This window comes from Oncorhynchus mykiss, chromosome 4 (genome assembly GCF_057628025.1).
Source record: "Oncorhynchus mykiss isolate SJ-2025 chromosome 4, ASM5762802v1, whole genome shotgun sequence".
NCBI lineage: Eukaryota > Metazoa > Chordata > Actinopteri > Salmoniformes > Salmonidae > Oncorhynchus > Oncorhynchus mykiss.
The window spans coordinates 39113957-39137297 of NC_143025.1; the positions used below are offsets into that span (position 1 = coordinate 39113957).

General features: G+C 40.6%; 1 protein-coding gene across 3 annotated transcripts in view; it reads right to left on the minus strand.

The window, feature by feature from the left end:
- The window catches only part of LOC110521790 (uncharacterized), a 188097-nt gene that overhangs the window by 125902 nt on the left and 38854 nt on the right, over nt 1–23341 (minus strand). For all 3 annotated transcript variants that reach the window (XR_016495247.1, XM_036968553.2, XM_090231958.1), the window contains exons 4-7: nt 17932–17985; nt 14174–14227; nt 3468–3521; nt 2741–2794 (exon numbers count right to left, since the gene is read on the minus strand). Coding sequence is in view for 2 of the 3 variants with exons in the window: in XM_036968553.2 (XP_036824448.2) it covers nt 2741–2794; nt 3468–3521; nt 14174–14227; nt 17932–17985 (216 nt within the window). In the remaining variant the exon portion in view is untranslated. The remainder of the gene's footprint in view (nt 1–2740; nt 2795–3467; nt 3522–14173; nt 14228–17931; nt 17986–23341) is intronic.

Here is a 23341-nt window from a genome sequence, read left to right on the forward strand (position 1 = left end):
ATCCTCAGCTTTTTCTTTCAATTTAAAGTTTTATTAAGTTTAGTTGTTTTCAATAAACCAACCAAACCCATTCCACATTCACAGACGTGGCAGACATAAATAATATAAGAAAAGAAAATATAAAATAAAACAAGCAAACTTTCAGCAGCACTATCAGCGTTCCTATTATCTATTTCCAGCCTTAGCTGAGATGAAAAGCAAAGAATTAGTATTAACAGCACCTTACACAACATGTATCTATTTCCCTAATCACCCCGTTCACTCTGTCCAGTTTGAAATATAGTTGAGTAGTGGAGACCAGCGTCTATCAAACGTGGGCTGTCTCTTGCAGAGGTCATAAGTGAGCTTTCCAAGAGAAAGAAAGTCAACAATCTGGTCAATACACATTTTAAATGTAGGAAAAGTATTGGAAGCCCACAATAGAATAATACATTTCTTAGCAAAGTATGTGATATGTCATGAACACATTTTCTCTGTCATGATCAAGAACAAAGTCCTGCTGGGCCTTAAGAAGATAGATACACGGGGTCATATAAAACTGTACATCTAGTATTTTCTGTGCCCCAGTATGTATAGAGTGCCAAAATCTGGTAATCTCTCTACAACTCCAAAATACATGCATATCGGTTCCACTTTCAGAGGTACACCTTTCACGGTCAGGAGAAATGTATGTATTCATTCTATGTAGTCTCACTGGGGTGTAATACAATTTGTAAAAAAAAATAAAACATTTAATTAGATTCTTTCATTTTTACATTAGTAGAGGAGCAGTATACCCTGTCGTAAACATCCACCCATAACTCATCACTGATAGTTAAACAAAGGTCCCTTTCCCAGATTATTTTCAAAGGAGTAAAGGAGGAGCCTCTTTTCTCAGAAAGAAGTCTACAGATATATGAGATCTTGCCTTTGATGGATTGTGATGTAGCAAGAAGGGACTCAATTTCATAAACCTCCACTTGGAACTAAATGAGGAAATGACGTGCCTAATTTGTAGATATATTTAAAAAAAATGGATCTTGGCACATTGAACTCACTTGAAAGGATTTCAGTATAGTGGTTTTCTGATGAAACAGGTCTGAAAAGGTCCTGATCCCGAGAGTATGCCAAAGATTAAAGTTGGCATCACTCAGGGCTTTTGGCAAGTCTGGGTTGCATACTATAGGCGAGTGAGAACATATTTGGGAGGAAATGCCCAGGTATTTCTTACAATCCCTCCATGCTAGTAGGGTGCTGTAAATCACAAAGGTTTTGGCTATGTTGCCCACTTCACTAAAGTTATTCATTAATATAATTGAGCTTAGAGGCAATGAACCACAGGATTGGGCTTCTATCTGAATCCACATTGAATCTTGTCTGTTTGTGATCCATGTTAGCATGTTGCGGAATTGGGCAGGCCAGTAGTACAATCCTAAATTTAACAAACAACAAATCCTTCTAACTGTAATGAGTTTTTAGTTCATTTAAAACCCTGTTGTTTTTATCTTCAACTTTATAATTTGTCATTGACGGCCATAATAACAACAAATGTTGTTGCTAAAGGTAAGTTAGCTAACTCATATTTTGGGGGGACAGTAGAGCGAAACCTTTTTTAACAGGTCTGCGTTCCGTGTAGCTCCTCTCCTCCACCGTTTCCTAGGTTGTGACACAGGAACCTTCACACTCAATAAAAAGCCCACTCGGGGGTAAGGGGCTTAGGCTGAAGTAATTTCCTCTGAAAATACCTTCCCAGGGCACAGTTGATGGCCTGGGTATTAGGTTCAGCTACTGCAAACATTGGTCTGTGTCCTCCTGGGAGGCAAGGTAAAGGCCAACCTTCGGAGATCAGACCTGGGTACAAATACTATTTGAAATCTTTCAAATATATTGAGCTTTTGCTTTAGCCTGCCTGGAGTTTTCTATTGGTTCCATGCAACAGGCAAGCTCTATCAAGCACAGCAACATTATTTGAAATGATAGCATTTGAACCCAGTTCCCTCAGATGAGGGCTAGCGGCTTAAAGTAGTAGTCCACAGCCAGCTGCTGCATGTGGAGACAGATAAGGGCTCTCATCTCTGAGACTAAACTGAGGAGAGTTGTGTGAGCTGTGCGTGCTGATGTATGAATTTAATTGGTTTCCTTCTCTGCTTCCTCTTTCTCCTCATGCCATTTTCTCTTTTGAAGAGGCATCGGATGGTGTGCCTGTCATCAGGGGCCATAACCTCCCTCAGAATGCCTTTACTCTGAAAGATTCAGGCAAGGAGTCCCGGAGCCTGGCCGCAGACGGGTCCCGGGGCGACGCACGCATGAGTGTGTGCATGCGTGCGTGTGTATCTGTGTGCGTGTGTGTCCAGCCCTATGGAGCGACAGCAGGGTGGGCTGAGGTGGCTTAGGACTAGGAGCTCCCCGGCCCCTGTCTGAGAGACAGACCCTCTCTGTGAATGGGTAACATTATCCTGATTCCTGAACACAGCCAGGGCCCACTTGAGGCCTCCGCTTAAGGTGTGGCTAATACTTATGAAGCTTATGTAGCGGGAACATCATGTGTGAGGCGAGCAGAAATAGCTCCGATTCAGAACAGAAGCTCATGCAGGGAACTCATTAAATGACAATATGATAATCTAATTGGATCCGGATCAGTTCTCATCATTCATGCCTTCAAAGAGCCAATGGAATGACAGTTGCTTTAGATAATATGCCTACAGTATGTCAGAGCCAGAGGTTAAAAAAAGCCCCGATGTTATAACCGTTAAACTCTTACCGTTGGACCCGCAAACCCTTCTGGACCTGGAAGACCTTGTGGACCTCTGTCACCCTGGAAACAAAAGGAGAAAACCATGACAACATTAGACTTGATCAAATAAGTTATTAACAAGTCAATGAACTGCAACTATTAAGAGATATCAGATAAGGATAAGAAGGCAGATTAAAAGAGACGAAATGGGGAGCTGCAGCTGGCAATGGTTAGAACACAGGCCAACGGAAGTTTCACTGACTGATAATAGGTAGCAACTGCGCCAAAGCTTTGCAGAGAGACACTAAGATATCAGAAGACAAATATCAGAGGAATACAGGATGTGATTAGAGATGAAGAGAATAATAAAAGGACGTTGAATTGAGAGTGAGAGAGGAGAGGAGGAAATACCGATCAGAAAGAAGGGTTAGAAAACCTCTAAACGTGTAGTTGTGGAGTCAATGAAAGAGGGAACAGATGTTGCTAAAGTGAAGTTGAAAGATATGGGGCAAGAGTGGTTGAGTGAAGTATTCGTTTTTGAACGGGAGAATAAGGAAAGGCAAGAGATTGAGAGTGAGAGCAGAAGGGAAGGGAGATGATGGGAAGCAGAAAGAGAAACCAGTAGCGAGGGATTGAGGGACAGTTAGATGTTGAGTGAGAGATAGAGAAACAGAGAGAGAAACAGAGAGACAAAGCCATGCTGTCTGTCTGCCTGTCTGCTGGCCAGAGTAGACTAGGTCAGATCATTCTTTACCTTGTCTCCTGGCGGGGCCTGACCTGGGGACAGTCCTGGATCGCCCTTAGAGCCCTGACAGTGACACAGAGAGTCAGGGTCAGCACTTATTTATAGCAGCCAGAAACCCCCTCCACTACATACTGTACAGGGGAGATCAAAGTGCAAAGGTAAAAAAAACAACATCTGTGCTGCTCTTTACGGTGGCAAAGTTCGCCACCCGATTCAACGGTACAGTCTTTTCCAATAACAACAAAGTGACTCATTCTTATCCGGAGTCTTACCTCTTATCTCCTTTATGACTGAGAGATCTGTGCTGTTCCTCCGTTAAGGTTGACATGGCTTTCTGCAAAGCGTCTTTCAAGTCTCAGCCAATGACCTGACTCAGTTATTGACAACTGTGATTGGTGGGGAACGGGTCCTAAGCTTCTCTTGAGTTACAAAGCCACCCCACAGATGAGGAGATACAGACAGTGGAAACGTACACACACTAACAAAGGGACAAAATGCTACAAAAGGATGACTTCTTTGAAGACCCCTACTTTCCCCTTTTTAACCATAACATGTCATAGTAATTCAAGTTTATTCTACACCCTTCACTCAATGAAAGTCCAAACATTTCCCAGGCCATTGAGTACTCTTACTTCAGTACGCCTAAACATGAAATTACATACAATCCACATTTTCTGGGCCTGAGACAAATGGTACATAAAACACTGGCTTAACATCTTAACAGAAGTCTATGCTTAGACTCGGGGTCCTCCTGTCTGATCAAGGGATGCTCTGCCCGAGTACAGGTGACACCTCAGAGGCCTATACTACAATACCTGTTCATCACTACTGATTACCTGCTCTCAACAGGTATTTCTCTCCAGGGGTTGAAGCATTACATTTCACTGGTTTTGACTGACAGCCCATTCAAGCATTCAGCTGTTAAGGGCAGGGAGGGGTGTGTGTGTGTGTGTGTGTGTGTTGTACCGCAGCAGAAGTTACTGGCAGTGAAACCTTGATTCCTTCTCTTCTCTGTTTGAAAAATGTCAACAGTGCATGGCGTTCATTTAGAGCCTCTATCAGATCCCACGAGCCATTCGTCATTACATTTCATGCTGCGCTCAAACAACCGTCAACTGAAGCTTTTCAGCTTTCGGCACATCAACCAGGGACCTCAGACAGACACAGGTTTGCTTGTTTTTTTCTTCTTTTCTCATCCCTCTGTTTCTTCCCTTCATCCCTTAGACTTCACAACACAATTTACAAACAAAGACAAAGCGTTCCCCACTCTCCGACCCCGCCTCCAGTGTGGGTCTGAGGATGAGTCATTGTGTGTATGTGGTGTTAGCTATAGTGATTTAGGATGTTTCAAAAGAACCCAATGGGGAAGCCTCAAGGGCCATCGCTGGCCTCCCATGGTGTCCACAACAGGGTCAAAGGGCACACCAGAACACATCCATCAATGTCTGAGCCTTCTTTCTGACAAATCAGAGAGGAAAACAGGACATTGCTGCCTCTGTGTGCGGTCCGGAAGCCCTTACGGAAAAACCACATACATTTCACATGATCCATGTGATTTTATGTGAAGTTAATGTGATGACGTGTGACAACATGTGAGCATGTGAAAACATGATCTCATGTGAAATAAATGTGATAACATGGGGATGCAACATTTCCACATGTGCTAACATGAAACTACACACGACAACATGTGAACATGTGAAAACATTATCTTGTGTAATACAGTGCTTTCGGATGAGACTCGAAATTGAGCTCAGGTGCATCGTGTTCCCATTGATCATACTTGAGATGTTTCTACAACTTGATTGGAGTCCACCTGTGATAAATTGAATTGATTGGACATTATCTGGAAAGGCACACAACTGTCTATATAAGGTCCCACAGTTGACAGTGCATGTCAGAGCAAAAACCAAGCCATGAGGTCAGAGGAATGGACCGTAGAGCTCCGAGACAGGATTGTGTCGAGGCATTCAGTCCAAAGTATTCCATCTTGGTTTCACCAGACCAGAGAATCTTGTTTCTCATGGTCTGAGAGTCCTTCAGGTGCCTTTTGGCAAACTCCAAGCGAGCCGTCATGTGCCTTTTACTGAGGAGTGTCGTTCTAAAAACCTGTTTTCACTTTGTCATTATTGGGTAGTGTGTGTATATTGACGAGATTCTTGTATTTTTTTTCAAAATAAGGCTGTAATGTAACAATGTGGAAAAAGGGAAGGGGTCTGAATACTTTCCGAATGCAAACATGTCAATTGTAAACACTGTTAAAAGCACTCTGTATCATAATGACTCATTTTTGTTTTCACATGTGATGTGTAATGTTCCTAAAGAACATTTTCACATTTGAAATTTCACATATTAATTGTTCCAATCATGTGGTTTTTCAGTAAGGGAGATTTACATAAAGTACAATTTTCTGTCCAACTATGCACAAACAACTGAAACCTACACTTATCCACTTAAACAAATACAATTGTCACATCAGAATGATAGTGAAATTGACAAGGGGCAGCATAATGAAATTGTATAATGTTTTTGTTTACACTCCCAAATTGTGAACGGATAGGGTTTGAATTGGAGCTTACCCACCAACTACAGGGGCGTCTGGTGCCATCTCCCAACCAACTCTCACCACAGACAAGCTTAGTTTAACGACCTGGCCACAGCCACTACACCACAGCCGTCTGCACAGCACAGCCCACATCCCACATCCCTGTCAGAGGTAGCTGAGTCTGAAAAACTCCAGCTGTTTTTATGGTTTATATGACGACTCGTGACACAGATGAGAAAGGTGACGAGCCTACAATGTATCCATCCACATTGATGGCCATCTTGAAAGTCACACAAGAATAGCAATTTACGCTATTATAGTAATTAAATTGCTAATAAATAAGGAAATGATCTCATGTAAAACATTAAACGAGTCTCCCTGTCCCGTCTCTATATACCCATTGAATAGGACAAGCACAATACAATTCCCTTATGAGGCGAACCAACAGAAATAAACCCCTAACCATCAGGATTCCAGAGGTTTGGGGAAGGCGGCCTGGGAAGGCAGGTGTGTTCTCCCACTTATACAGTTACACATTATTCTCGGAAAAATCTTTCACAAATCGTCATTTTCAGGTAAAGAACAAAACAATCACATACCCCCTTTTTTCACATGCAGGCGCTTGTCCATTCACAGTTTTTTTTACAGGTGTTATAGTAAAGACCATAAGCAGCTCGTGAGTTTTAAGTTTGGGGAGGCTTACAATTTATCCTACCATTTCTACCTATCTGAGTGAAAGTTATGATATATGCACATTTTCATTTCAACAATTACGTTTTTCATTTCTCAGAATCATTGTCACATGGTTAATCATAAAATCTGAAGTAAAATGATAAATATCCGAAAGTTAGTTGAATTTTAAGGCGAGCGCACCAGCCTCTGCCATTAGGACACATTGATACACTGTGGTCCATTGGCGGCTAAAGAAATTAGCGCATAGAACCTAAAGGTCAATGCAGCAGTAAGCCTATAACTACCATCGTTAACAAAGTAAAATACATAGGCCTAAAGCCGAGAAATAAAAACAGTAGAAAATATCCTGATGAAAATTCCTGCCTCCCTTTCGATCTGTCTTGACTTGAGCTATTGCTAGTGAAGTGCAACACTGTATCAAATCATCAACTGGATCGGCCCAATGCCGTTGCTAGCACACTTGCAACAGTGCATCAACTATCCTATTCCAGGCTCTCAGAGTTTCCCACGCCAGTGAGCTCGGGACAGACAGCTGTTTTTAAGGACGTTTCCACTGGATATATGGGAACATCGGATCATGATAGTTTACTAATTCACACAGAAGCTTGGTGATTATCGAGGCCGTGACTGTTGGAAAGATTTTTCAAATGCTGAGGAACTATAATTTGCAATGGATGTATAAAAAAAACAGACTTTGTTCACAATGTGTGAGGCGAAGAAAAAATTACTGAGAAGCTCAGCTTATTAGTGGTGGACGTGGTGAGTTAATTGCTAAATGGGCATTTTCAGAGGAGGAACTTCTTGATGCAATTAAAGCCTTTAAGTCTGGGAAAACTCCAGGGCTGGATGGAAAACCAGCTGAGGTAAAACAAACCTTTTTTGATGTACTCAGAGGACCGTTACTAGCATGTTTTAACCACTCATATAAAAAGGGTAGATTATCAGATACTCAACCAGAAGGTCTAATTTCATTATTACTGAAACAGGACACAAGTGGTAAATATAAAGATCCAGCCCATTGAAAAAAAAATGTAGAGGCCCCTTACACTTCAGTGTTGTGATGCAAAAACTTGAGCAAAATGCATAGCGCATAGAATTTAAAAGGTATTGTTGGATATTACACATCCTAATAAGACAGGTTTTTACATGGACGATACATTGGAGATAATATAAGATAAGGACTGGAAACAATAGAACACTATGAAAAATCTAGGAAACCAGGCCTAGTATTCATAGCTGACTTTGAAAAGGCTTTGATAAAGTATGACTGGAATTTATTTGTAAATGCCTGGAATATTTCATTTTTGGAGAATCTCTTATACAATTGGTCAAAGTTATGTATAGTAATCCTAGGTGTAAAATAGTAAATAATGGCTACATCTCAAAGTATTATACTGTGGTGAAGAAAAACAAGGTTGTCCACTATCGGCATGTCTATTTATTATGGCCATCGAAATGTCAGATCCAACATTAAATAAATATAATATTATTGTTAAACTCAAATATACAAATTGAGAAAACATTTTTTTATAATCTTTGTAAATTAGATCATAAATAGGACTGGTGGAGTTACGTCACACATGTGGCTAACCAAAATTTATGGAAATGTCTGCTCTACCCAGAAGTGGAAGGGGGAGAAAGTAAGGAACTTGTCTGTCGGCCCTGAATTAAAGACCAAAATTGGTTAAGGAAAATTGTGAACCAGTTTAATTTAAGGACCAAAAAATTGACAGCTGTGCCATATAGAATATAAAATTGTAAGGACCAACGCTGGTAGACAGGAAGTAAGTACAGGGAGTGAACATTTAATTAACAATGGACAAGGAACAGGACAGCATCTGGACATGAATACATAACGACATTAATGCTGACACGGGGAACCAATGGAAGAACAGACCGATAAATGGAGCAATCAACAGTGAAGGAGTCCAGGTGATTCCAGTAAGCCTTGTTAAACGTAATGATTGTGTGCGTAATGAAGGGTAGCCTGGCAGAGAGGGAGAGCGGGAAGAGAATTTTGATGTACCAATTTCATGGCACATGGTTTATGAACTGATACACAAAACAATGCCAGATTCAAAACTTAAGAGTTTTTCAATTTAAATTATTATACAAAAATCTTGCAACCAATAGAATGTTATATATGGGCATATACAATAAGCTTAGGAAAATAAAGAGTCGCACACTCCATATATAAACACCTAGTAATTTATTGTGTAAATCACCTAATAAATTACTGGGAGTTGATACAGTTGAAGTCAGAAGTTTACATACACCTAAATTGGAGAAATTAAAACAAATTTTTCAACCACTCCACAAACTTCTTGTTAACACACTACAGTTTTGGGAAGTCAGTTAGGATATCTACTTTAATTTTTCCAACAATTGTTTACAGACAGATTACTTCACTTATAATTCACAATTCCAGTGCGTCAGAAGTTTACATGCACTAAATTGACTGTGCCTTTAAACAGCTTGGAAAATTTCAGAAAATTATGTAATGGCGTTAGAAGCTTCTGATAGGCTAATTTACATAATTTGAGTCAATTGGAGGTGTACCTGTGGATGTATTTCAAGGAGTACCTTCAAACTCAATACCTCTTTGCTTGACATCATGGGAAAATCTAAAGAAATCAGCTAAGAACTCATAAAAAAATTGTAGACCTCCGCAATTCTGGTTCATCCTTGGGAGCAATTTTCAAATGCCTGAAGCTACCGCGTTCATCTGTACAAACAATAGAACGCAAGTATAAACACCATTGGACGACGCAGCCGTCATACCACTCAGGAAGAAGACGTGTTCTGTCTCCTAGAGATGAACGTACTTTGTTGCCAAAAGTGCAAATCAATCCCAGAACAACAGCAAAGGACCTTGTGAAGATGCTGGAGAAAACAGGTACAAAAGTATCTATATCCACATTAAATTGAGTCCTATATCGACATAACCTGAAAGGCCGCTCAGCAAGGAAGAAGACACTGCTCCAAAACCACCATAAAAAAAGCCAGACTACGGTTTGCAACGGCACATGGTGCCAAAGATCGTAATTTTTGGAGAAATGTCCTCTGGTCTGATGAAACAAAAAATAGAACTGTTTGGCCATAATGACCATCATTATGTTTGGAGGAAAAAGGGGGAGGCTTGCAACCTGAAGAACACCATCCCAACCGTGCAGCAGAGGGGTGGCAGCATCATGTTGTGGGGGTGCTTTGCTGCAGGAGGGACTGGTGCACTTCACAAAATAGATGGCATCATGAGGGAGGAAAATGATGTGGATATATTGAAGCAACATCTCAGACATCAGTCAGGAAGTTAAAGCTTGTTCGCAAATGGGTCTTCCAAATGGACAATGACCCCAAGCATACTTCCAAAGTTGTGGCAAAATGGCTTGAGGACAACAAAGTCAAGGTATTGGAGTGGCCATCACAAAGCCCTGACCTCAATTCTATAGAAAATGGATGGGCAGAACTGAAAAAGCGGGTGCAAGCAAGGAGGCCTACAAACCTGACTCCGTTACACCAGCTCTGTCAGGAGGAATGGGCCAAAATTCACCCAACGTATTGTGGGAAGCTTGTAGCTACCGGAAGAGTTTGACCCAAGTTAAACAATTTAAATGCAATGCTACCAAATACTAATTGAGTGTACGTAAACTTCTGACCCACTGGGAATGTGATGAAAGAAATAAAAGCAGAAATAAATAATTCTCTCTACTATTATTCTGACATTACACATTCTTAAAATAAAGTGATGATCCTAACTGACCTAAAACAGGGAATACTTACTAGGATTAAATGTCAGGAATTATGAAAAACTGAGTTTAAATGTAGTTGGCTAAGGTGTATGTAAACATCCAATTTCAACTGTATATGGAGTGTGTGACTGTCTATTTTTATAGGTTATAGTTTATTCGCCGTTAGTCAGCACCTCTACATGAAATTATTATCTCTGGGTGTGCGCCAGCCCATATTTCTTCATTCGGATATATAGGGATACAACCATCCCAGCTCTGCAGATTTTGCTGCAAGGGACAGATTTATTAAATCATTTGTTTTGGTAGTGTCCATATGTATTTTGTATTTGGTCGCATGTTCAGGAATGGCTGAAGAATTGCAACATTTACCTGAAGCTAACTCTGCAAATAGCACTGCTGGGTGATTTGAAAAGTCATAGTCAATCGATCAATAATATAATAATACTCTTATGGATAAATATTTTTACTAATTTACAATCTTTTAAACCTGAATAGAAAGGTTCAGAACTTTTATATGGCAAATAGCAGTGGTGTACTTTACTATTTATATTGTTTACAACTTTTACTTTTACTTCACTACATTCCTAATTTTAAATGATGTACTTTTAACTCCATACATTTTTCCTGACACACAAAAGTACTCATTTGTAAATGATGTGTGTTGGAGTGCCCATGGCTATCCATCTTTTTTTTTTTTAAACAAGAAAATGGTGCAGTCTGGTTTGCTTAATATAAGTAGATTTAATTTAAGTAGATTATAGCAGTTACATTTACTTAGACTTTTACTCAAGTCGTATTTTCCTGGTTGACTTTCACTCTTACTTGAGTCATTTTCTATTATCTTTACTTTTACTCAAGTATGACAATTGGGTACCTTTTGTTCCTCTGTCCAGGAAAGAGGTTTTCTGAGAAGAGCATTTGCTACAGGAGCACTTCGAATTCAGTGTAGACAGGGAATTTGACGGTAAATTGTCTTAAACATATCAACGTCTTGCATTTGCAGTCAATTCTCCACATTTAAATTTGATTTCAAAATATGGAAACTGCCCTGAAGGCACAGATCTACAATCAGAGGGTTCAGAATTGTTCGTACACTAGTTATCGACAGAGCCGGTACATCAAGCTACCATCACTAAAACATAATCCAGAAAATATTGCCGATGTCAGCCTTTAATGCAATGCTATCACTGTTAGTATTCATGTTATATTTCTGCTCATCTAAGCCTCATTCGGTATGAGTGAACTTGAGCCAGTCAATGTAATGTTACTAAGGACCCACCAGTTCAGGAAAGGGGTCAAGTCAACCCCTTGCATTAAAAGTCATCAGAGACTTCACATTACAGCAAGGTTATCTATTTCTTTCGGAAAATACATGTGTATCCTTCTCTTTCCAGATGAAATTAATCAACACTCCTTCCTCCTCACCAACAGCAGGGTTTTTTACATGCATCTATTTAACCACCATCCCTTCTTTTCTCGTCCCGCCCCTCCCCCTTAACTGCCTACTCAATCAAATGACAGACACAGGTATTTTCCCCTCCTCCATCAGCAAATAACAACCAATCAAAGGCCTCTGTCATGCCCACGGGGCACTTTCCACCTAAAAACTCTGCTGCTGCTATTCACAACGGCAATAGCTGGGAAAAGTAACCTTTATTTAGCTAGACAAGTCAGTTAAGAACAAATTCTTATTTCAATGACGGCCTACCCCAGCCAAACTCGGAAGACACTGGGCCAATTGTGCGCCACCCTATGGGACTCCCAATCACAGCCAGATGTGATGCAGCCTGGATTTGAACCAGGGACTGTAGTGACGCCTCTTGCACTGAGATGCAGTGCCTTAGACAGCTGCGCCACATCGGGAGCCTGAGAAGAGTCTATCCCTTCCAAAGACACGTTGATCTGAGCACCATAGAGATATACGTTTTTATCTCAATATTGAGCACCTACCACCCACTCTGTGGCAGAGTAATGTTGCTTATCATTCATTTAAATTGCCAACCATAATGAAAAAATATGAAATGAAGTACTATTCCTCAGAAGTTAAACAGAAATCATAACGTTGACCCCAAGATGAGTAAGATACTAGTCTCTCTAGACAGACGGGTTGCCTCCCACAATATACCAGCTTAACACTTCTGTACGTGTACAACATCAGTTTGGTATACACTGTTAAAAGTGCCCTCACTGCAACTGAGCTGCCACCAATGCGTAGGAGACAACCTCAACTTTATGCAAACACATCGTCCTGAGATGTTTTGAAACATTACATGGTGTGTCGTAGCGTCATTTAGTCAAGTGTTACGCAACACCTTGCCGGGGACTGAGAGCACTAATGGGAAAGGTTGAAAACACAAGTATGATGTTTAGAGTTCTGTTTAGTGCAGAATTAGATACCTTTTCCTTTTGGTGTCGTTTCCTCTAAAACTATTGTGGTGTTTCAAATCCTGTCTATTGCAAAATTAGATCACTTCTTCTGGAGTACTTTAATGTTTAACATTGATTTATGTATCTGATCATTTGCCAGTTTAATCCATTTTGGCAGGCATAGTTGAGCACAGTAGTAACTAGAGGTTTTACTGCAAGCATTGCAGGATTCCGTACTTGCCTCTGTCATTAAAAGTTGGATATGTGGGAATGGGTTGTCTCATCACTCATGTCATTTTGCCTGAAGATTTCAATATTTGTTCATCATTACACCTCGTGGTACAACAAGCTGCTTAATACTAACGTAGAAGTATACTTGTCTTTCTTCAAACATGCATATAACATTGTGTAGAAATGTTTGAATTACCCACAATCCTCTAAAAACAGAGCCACGTGGCAAGATAGGAAGTGGGGTTCAATTACAGCTTCTGCCTGTCCCACCTTTTACATGCCCTGAGAAACCCCAAAAGTGTTTTGACAAAACTTTCTTGAAAACACCAATATTCAGATTGAAAAAGCACTTTGTGTCTTTTAGAGTACTTGTATTGTTTTAAAACACTGTCTGTGTATCATAACACTTTTATTGGGGTTTTACATTCCACCACCAGATCTCAGGTTAGGTGCACCACTTTCCATGGTTTCATTACACAATCATGGTGTTTTGAGTCTTTCTATTTTTGCAGTGTAGAGGAAAGGGCAGAGTTGGGACATCCGTCTTTCCTACGTCACTGCACTAACCGTTTGATGCCCAAACGTACACATCCCCGGACACAAAATAGTAGCTGTCAAGATGAAGATCACTGAAGATATTTTTAAGGAGTGCATTTACCAAGTGGCTAGTTTGCATTAACTACCTTTGCTAAAACCACTGCTGACATTTTGCCGGCAAACGCAGGTTTCGCATTACGACGTTCTGGCATGTCTGCCTCGTGATTTGTTGAGAGCGTTCTGTCTGTAGTCTTCTGTCTGAAGAGGACCATCCCCAGAACAATTTTTGTCCCTTTTTGAAGTTGCCATGAGAATCTGTCATTAATCCCAGAGTGCTGTTGCTGCCCTAGGTCTGGGATTTCCGAGGCTAGTTAGGGACTGCTTCCCTCCCACTAGGATTAGACCTTACCCTTTTCTGGAGCAAAGGAGTCTGGGAGTCAGAGTATGACATTGAACATTACAGCCAGGGCCCTGACAATAAAACTGGTCCTGGCTGACCCCTGGGGGCCTCCACATCCCACAACATTAACAAGACTCTCTCTGGAGCTCAAGGGGGATGTCTGTGCCCCCCAACCCAGGATTAGGGCACTCACCTTGGTACCAGGAAGACCAGGCAGGCCGGGGTTTCCATGTGGACCAGTAGGACCCTAGAGAGACAGCGAGAGATAGAGAGAGATTCATTTACAGTAGATCTACTACATCACAACGACAGCATAGCATTATTGCTAAGTGGATGGGTCTCTACAGAAGGTGTAAACGGTACAGTGAATTAGTCATATTGTATGTCATCAACAGTTCCCATCTTTTAGCCACAAAGATTAAAGGTAGATACAACTGCTGAAGGAGTCAGTGATTGTAGGCTGTGATGAGATATAGTGAGACCTTTTCTGAGTTTTACACATATTTTATGTCACATTTTTCTTCATGTGCCAAACTATGCCCTACCTTTAAACCGTACAAGAGTGCACTTTCAAGAGAACACCTTATAACATACATGCACTCACTTTGAGTACAACTCACACATGGGAACAACCACACGTGCATGCTCATGTACACACACACACACGCGCGCGCGCGCACACACACACATCTGCACCCCTGCTGTTGCCTGGCTTAAGCTGCATTCTCTCTATAACACCCACTACAAACTAAAGCTATGAGGTAAGACTCTGCTCTCTCCCATAACAGTAATCAGTCACCATAAATGGCTGTGATCAGGAGATGACAGAGACTTAACGTAGGGGTAATGATGACCCACGCCTAGTTTTAAAGGTGTCTGTGAGTCCTCTTGACACTGGGTTGTGTTGTGGTGTCACAGTCTTGTTCTACCACCCAGCCCCCAACCTCTCCCCCTGGCGCTCTACTTTCCGCGACTCCAGTAAAACCCCATAACAAAGGATCTCTCTCCCCCTCTGCCTCCCTCCCTCCTCTCCCCATTTATCTAACTACCCGTCTCGCTCTCTCCCCCTCTATCGCTGCAACTCTCTCCTCCCACCCTCCTCCTATCTATCTCTATCGCTTTCTTCTCTCGGTCGCTTTCTCTATCGCTTCCTTCTCTCCTATCTCCCAGAGCAGATTATTTAAAGTGGGGGTCTGTTCTGTGTGTATAAAATGCTGCCACCTGTGGAGTGTGGGATTTAGCTAAGGTACAATACAGGTGAGTACAGTACAGTGAGGTCTGGAGGTTTGTATCTTGCTGAGGCAGCAGAGTTCGCAGCCCACACAGACACAACCCCCCATTACAGTCATTTTCCACCCCATAACAAAGCCTCCCTCTGTCTATGCCTCTATGGGTCACCGCACAGTATGTAAACCATATGTCTCCACAGTTGGGTCCCACGAGGGTTTAGCATTATACAGTAGTTTACCTGTAGACAATTTTTACTGCCTGTCTGGCTGGCTGCTGGAGGGTCCCTGTCTGTCTGACACACACTAAACACGCGTAACCAAGAAGCTTGATGTGTTATAAACAAGACTTTACAAAGATAAAAAAAGAGAGAGGTGCACCTGTGGTCTTCCTGAGTATAGCTGGCTAACTGTGATTGGCTTCTAGCACTGAGATGCAGTGCATATCTATAAATAGCACACCCAGCTTCCTCATCCCCATATTGTTATTTGTCCTCTTTGCTCTTATCCTCTTTTGCACCCCAGTATCTCTACTTGCACATCATCATCTGCACATCTATCACTCCAGTGTTAATGCTAAATTGTAATTTTTCTGCCTCTATGGCCTATTTATTGCCTTACCTCCCTACTCTTCTACATTTGCACACACTGTACATAGATTTTTCTATTGTGTTATTGACTGTACTTTTGTTTGTGTAACTTTGTGTTGTTGTTTTTGTCGCACTGCTTTGCTTTATCTTGGCCAGGTCGCAGTTGTAATTGAAAGCTTGTTCTCAATTGGCCTACCTGGTTAAATTAAGGTTAATTTTTATTTTATTTTATTTTTTACCTTTATTTAACTGGGCAAGTCAGTTAAGAACAAATTCTTATTTTCAATGACGGCCTAGGAACAGTGGGTTAACTGCCTTGTTCAGGGGCAGAACGACAGATTTGTACCATGTCAACCTTCCAGTTACTAGTCCAACGCTCTAACCAATAGGCTACCCTGCCGCCCCGGCAGAATAAAGAATAAATAAAAAATCTTGACTGGCTGCATCACTGCTTCGTATGGCAACTGCTTGGCATCCAACCAAAAGGCAGTACACTCTACTGCTGTAGAGCCAGTAAAGCAGGCTTGGGCAGTATACAGTATATACTATAGACTGTATACTGGGGTATTTGGAAATAGCCACGGGATGGTTTTTCAATACTTTCAATACCGTTGAAACTATTTCTTTGAAGTTTTTCAATAAATTTGAATATTTGTAGCCAATTTAAGTGAATACATGCAGCCAACTTGTGCAGTACGTTAGGAGACAAAAGAGATGACGTTCTTCATTTCACTTGTCACATTATTTTACATTCTGAAGCTTAGCGTAGTTCCCTAGACCCCAGAACAGTTGAGCGAGTCACGTTTGCTTGTAAAGAGCACAATGGGAGAAAGCGGGAGCCGGTGAGTCCAGATGTGTATTCGGTTTAACTTGCTAGTTAGCTAGGTATGTGGCTGAATTAATGAGGAGATGGGGCATCGTATATTCTTAGCTTTCTGCCATGTTTGAGAAGTCAAAGGGCTTTGGATGAGTTATCTGTACAGCTGCCACTGCTATCTTGATATCCTAAAAAAAGAAATATCCTTTCGGTTCTCGGCCCCTGAGTCTGCTCCTCTTCTCAGAGCAGAGAAAGCAGGCCCCGTTGCCCTAGTGACTCCAGACACCACACAGACACAGCATGTATACATACTGCTCCAGAGTCAGTGCTGTTTTTCCTTCAGACCACCATGCATTCAAACATTGTTCATTTGCACTATATCTCTCGTTCACATTTGGTTGTAAATGTCCAAACTCACCCCAAAAAATGCATTCTGTACCTGCTACCTATAGATGTAGAACTTTATGAGCTGGATTGCCTGTCTTTGCAATTAGTTTATTTTAGATTGTGCTCGTTAGCATATTTAGCTAATACTATGGAAATCCGCTAGTACTTGTGCTTTGTGTACTAAGTGTACACTTGTGTACTAAGCCGGCTACTATAAATCCCAGAATGAGAGAGGGACGGTATGACGATATGAAAATCTTTATACCGCCCAACCCTACAGTAAAGTAAACATGCATGCATTATCCTCTCACAGGACTATCTCTTTCCTACGCACCATTACAGCTCATCCCTGGTTCTTTTTGGAATGTCAGCAGTTCTGTAATGGTGCTGGGTCACTGGTCTTGACAACTGGCTTGTGTCTAGCTTGTGTCTGTGGATGAATGGGGATGAAGTGCATTGAGAAGTGTATCGACTCGCAGACCGTGTGTCATTGCTATGTCTGTTGGGTGTGTTGATGGAGTGAGAGTGCTTTGAAAAGTGTACGTGTAAGTGATGTGTTTTCAGTCACAAAGTGTGTGTCAGTGTTGAGAGTGTGTGTGTCAGCGTTGTGTGTATCAGTGCTCTCGGGTATGAACGTGCCTCATCACATCAATAAACCTGACCCCAACTTACGGAGGACCAGAACTAGCTACTTCATGACCTGTCCTGAAATAGACTCTGAAGAATCAGCACGAAAGCCAGCACGACCTTGTAAGATCCTCTAAAAAAACACTTTTCATAGCACCATTTAGCACTGTACGAGACTGCTAGGGTTAAAACAAATCTGGGGAAAGGGATCTCCTTTCAATACGTTTACAGTGTCACCTCAAGGAGGGGTGTAAGCACAATGGCATCACATGACCACAGGTGTGACATGGTTTGCAGTACTCACCCGAGCTCCTCTCTTGCCAGCAGGACCAGGTAGACCAGGGGGACCAGGAGGACCCTGTTATAGAGAGAGAGAGGGATGTTACAGACACACAAATGACTTGCTAATTGAGAAGTGATATCATGCGGTTTAAATGTACAGTTAGATGTGGGTAGGTGGATACTGTATTTATGTAAGAGGCCTAGACAATTTCAAATCAAAGGAGGCAAAAAAAAAATGTTTTTTTTTAACTCCAAATCGCTAATAGCAAAGCTTTGAGAGGATGGTGATATCATGTTACATTGTCTGGATGAGTGTGAAGTACTATGCCTCAAACCAGTTCTGGGATTAAGATAAACTCATGGCAAAACAACCATGGAGGAAAAGCATGGTATGATTCCACATAAAAGAAGAAAGAGGGGGGGAAAACAAATGTGGTGAATACTTTTAAATTCCAGAGTTGGAACTGAAGTACTACAGTACTTGTAAAACGTGACTTTGATTACATTAAACCTGGTATGTTATGTGGTAGCTTTTTTCCCATCCCACGCATTCATAACAAACTTACACAAATGCACACATCCACAGAGGTGTGGAGTAAGTAGATAACTTGCAAACAAGTCAGAATTCAGCTTGGCTCTCTCAAAACGGGATACAGATGTAGGATCTTAATTTGAGCCAGTTTGCTACAGTGGGAAAATAATCCTGCAGCAACAGAAAATGTTCATTATTAAGTGGATTATAATTAATGGACATTTATGTAGGGGTTGATATTTTTTTTGTAAGGGAAAATCATGTCGGAAAGTGGAAATGATAAACTACAGAAGCCTTTTTTAAAACCTCAAATACACTACACGTTTAAAATGTCTTGCATTGCAGGAAAGTTCTCCTGCAACAGTGTGATCAAATTAAGATCCTATACTTATACTTCCCGTTCTTAAGTTTTTACGTCTTTTACTTTCGGTTTTGTACACCAGCTTCAAACAGCTGAAAATACAATATTTTTGGTTATGGGAAATATATTTCACAGCGGTTTAGATGGTACAATGATTCTCTACACAATGACTGATTGTTTTGTCACATAAACTGAAATTATGTGAACTATTAGAATTTTAGCAACCAGGAAATGGCTGAGCGATTTCTGCATATTGCACCTTTTAAAGTATGATTGATAATTGGAGGCTTTTGAAAGTAACAGTTATCATGTATCCTCTATTGGACTGATGTGCTAATCCAAGGCAAACAAAAAGAAAGAGAGGATCACTGGAGAGACTTACAGAAAGAGGTTTCACTGAGTGTCTTGGCTGTGGATGGGATGCTAGTAGTAATACTGACAGCAATATAACTGTTGGGTGATTCCTCACGAAACTAGACCATGATTTAGGGGGTTTCACCGCATTTCATCCATAGAAGGGTACTTTCGAGGAAGGATTATGGACATATATTTGATATTTATACTTTATATTAAATCATAATTGAGAAGAAATTACCTTAAGTTGGAACATGAATATATGTTGGCCTTACCCAGGCCTCCTTTAAGACTCAATAATGATTATGTAGGAGTTACAAGGCAAGAATAGTGTATATAAAGATCCAGTCCATTTAAAAAATTGGAGGCCAGCATCCCTCTTCGAGTCGCCTCTTCACTGTTGACGTTGAGACTGGTGTTTTGTGGGTACTATTTAATGAAGCTGCCAGTTGAGAACTTGTGAGGCATCTGTTTCTCAAACTAGACGAATGTACTTGTCCTCTTGCTCAGATGTGCACCACACACCATTCTTGGCAATTTCTCACATGGACTAGCCTTAATTTCTCAGAACAAGAATAGACAGACGAGTTTCAGAAGAACGCTCTTTGTTTCTGGCCATTTTGAGCCTGTAATCGAACCCACAAATGCTGATGCTCCAGATACTCAACTAGTCTAAAGAAGGACAGTTGTCCTGCTTATTTAATAAGGACAAAGTTTTCAGCTGTGCTAACATAATTTCAAAATGGTTTTCTAATGATCAATTAGCCTTTTAAAATTATAAACTTGGATTAGCTAACACAACGTGCCATTGGAACACAGGAGCTATGGTTGTTGATAATGGGCTCTGTATGCCTATGTAGATATTCCATAAAATAAATCTGCCGTTTCCAGCTAGAATCGTCATTTACAACATTAATGGGTGTTATAGTAAAGACTATAAGCAGCTCGTAAGTTTCAAGTTTGGGGAAGCTTACAATTTTTCCTACCATATCCTACCATTTCTGAGTGAAAGCCATGTTATATAGGCACATTTTCATTTCAATAATTACGTTTTCATTTCTCTATCATTGTCACATGGTTAATCATAAAATTCTGCACAGCTGCCACTTAAAATTCAACTAAGGCGAGAGCACCAGCCTCTGCCAATAGGACAAATTGATACACACAATATTGAAAAGTATAAACATCAATATATACAAAAAGAAAGAATGTATTTGGCAAATTTTTGTATATATTGTTAACATAATACATACATACATACATACATACATACATACATACATACATACATACATACATACATACATACATGTACATATATGTATACAAACAGTGACCATTTTGAACCATTTTCACATTCACTCTGTTAGTAATGCTTACAAATTGGATCTAAAAGTAGCACAGATCCCAGTCTGGAACTTTGATATTCCCGTAGAGTATATTATGTTCAACAATATATCAAAAACTTTGCCTTATCAAAAAGGGTACATTATCAATATTCATGTTAACATTTTTCAAGATTCATAAATTAAGGTAAGAAAATTGTTATTGAAATCAAAATACCACTCTAAAGCTGAAAAACAAGATCCCAAATATAAACGTCACAAATATTCCAACTCAAAATGTAAAAAAACTATGTCAAAACACTTTCCTTCAAAGGATCCTTTTATGGATAAATGTCATGAAAATCTAAAACCTTGTTTTGTGGGGAATCACACTCCCATGACAATGTGTTCACAATGTAGCAAGCTGCTATACAGCAGCATGAAATAGTATGACGGTCAGGACATAATGCACACACACAGAGAGTCATGGAAAAACTATTTTGGAATGATACACAATAATAAACAAAGGGATACAAAAACATGTGTGTATGTTTGTCTGTATGTGCGTGTACAGTTGAAGTCAGAAGTTTACATACACATAGTTTGGAGACATTAAAACCACTCCACAAATCTCTTGTTAACAAATTAACGTTTTGGCGAGTTGGTTAGGACATCTACTTTGTGCATGACACAAGTCATTTTTTTAACAATTATTTACAGGCAGATTATTTCACATATAATTCACTGTATCACAATTCCAACTGGTCAGAAGTTTGCATACACTAAGTTGACTGTGCTTTTAAACAGCTTGGAAAATTCAAAAAAATGATGTCATGGCTTTAGAAGCTTCTGAAAGGCTTATGGACATAATTTGAGTCAATCAGAGATGTACCTGTGGATGTACTTAAAGGCTACATTTGAAACTCAGTACCTCTTTGCTTGACATCATGGGAAAATAAAAAGAAATCAGCCAAGACCTGAGAAAAAAAATGGAAGAAAAAGCCATTTCCAAACACCTGAAGGTACCAGTTCATCTGTACAAACAATAGTACGCAAGTATAAACACCATGGGACCACGAAGTAGTCATACCACTCAGGAAGGAGATGGATGCATTCTGTCTCCTAGAGATGAACGTACATTGGTGCCAAAAGTGCAAATCAATCCCAGAACAACAGCAAAGGACCTTGTGAAGATGAAACAGGTACAAAAGTATATATATCCACAGTAAAACAAGTCCTATATCAACATAACTTGAAAGGCAGCTCAGCAAGGAAGAAGCCACTGCTCCAAAACCACCATAAGAAAAGCCAGACTACGGTTTGCAACTGCATATGGGGCAAAATATCATAATTTTGGGAGAAATGTCCTCTGGTCTGATGAAACAAAAATAGAACTGTTTGGCCATAATGACCATCGTTATGTTAGGGGGGAAAAGGGGGAGGCTTGCAAGCCGAAGAACACAATCCCAGCCGTGAAGCACGGGGATGTCAGCATCATATTGTGGGGGTGCTTTGCTGCAGGAGGGACTGGTGCACTTCACAAAATAGATGGCATCATGAGGGAAGAAAATGATGTGGATATATTGAATAAACTTCTCAGACATCAGTCAGGAAGTTAAAGCTTGGTCTCAAATGGGTCTTCCAAATGGACAATGACCCCAAGCATACTTCCAAATTTGTGGCAAAATGGCCTAAGGACAACAAAGTCAAGGTATTGGAATGGCCATCACAAAGCCCTGACCTTAATCCTACAGAAAATGTATGGGCAGAACTGTGTGCGAGCAAGGATGCCTACAAACCTGACTCAGGTACTCTAGCTCTGTCAGGAGGAATGGGCCAAATTTCATCCAACTTTTTGTGGGAAGCTTGTGAAAGGCTACTTGAAACGTTTGACCCAAGGTAAGCAATTTAAAGGCAATGCTACCGAATACTAATTGAGTGTAGGTAAATTTCTGACCCACTGGGAATGTGATGAAAGAAATAAAAGCTGAAATAAATCATTCTCTCTATTATTATTCTGACATTTCACATTCGTAAAATAAAGTGGTGATCCTGACTGACCTAAGACATGGAATTTTTTAACCAGGATTAAATGTCAGGAATTGTGAAAAACTGAGTTTAAATGTATTTGGATAAGATGTATGTGAACGTCCAACTTCAACTGTATGTGTGCGTAGGAGCAGTTATGGGGAAGTCCTGCACATTCTATTCCTCTCCGTCGATATCAATGGGACAAAGAGAGAACGTCTCAGCGACAGAAACAGCTGCTTGCTCATGGAGCCACACTCCAACACAGACACAGTGATGGAAACAGTGAGTGCACTACTACCGCCTTCTCCTCGCCATAACAACAGGGCCAATTGAGACCATGAGGCTTCTTCACGCAAAAAAAAACAAAGATCTGTTGATAATATTAGCAGCATGACAGCTGTGCTGCTGGCTGCGTGTTGGGCCCAACAAAACCTTAAAACTGAATTTATTGTACAGTATGTTCCATACTATATATTTTAATTTGCTGTCTACTATAGGTAACACTTAGCCTGGATAAACCAGACTTAGCGCTGCACTCACTATTGTTCAGTATGGTCGAACCAGGCTAGGTAGCACTAATAGTACCAGCAGTGAAAGGTATTTCAGAGAGAGGAAGTAAATCATGAAGGTGACGATTGAGTAATCTGTACTTCCTCCCTCTTAAAGTGCATTTGAAGTGTCTGTACAGCTGGGGTGAACTCCCCCAGACATTCTTCTCACATCCCAGCATTGAGTCAAACTGGATCTCAATTCTCAACAATTCTCAATCAAAATAGAAAAATGTTAATCCACCAAATAGTAGGTAATTGCAACGGCCAACACACCTGAA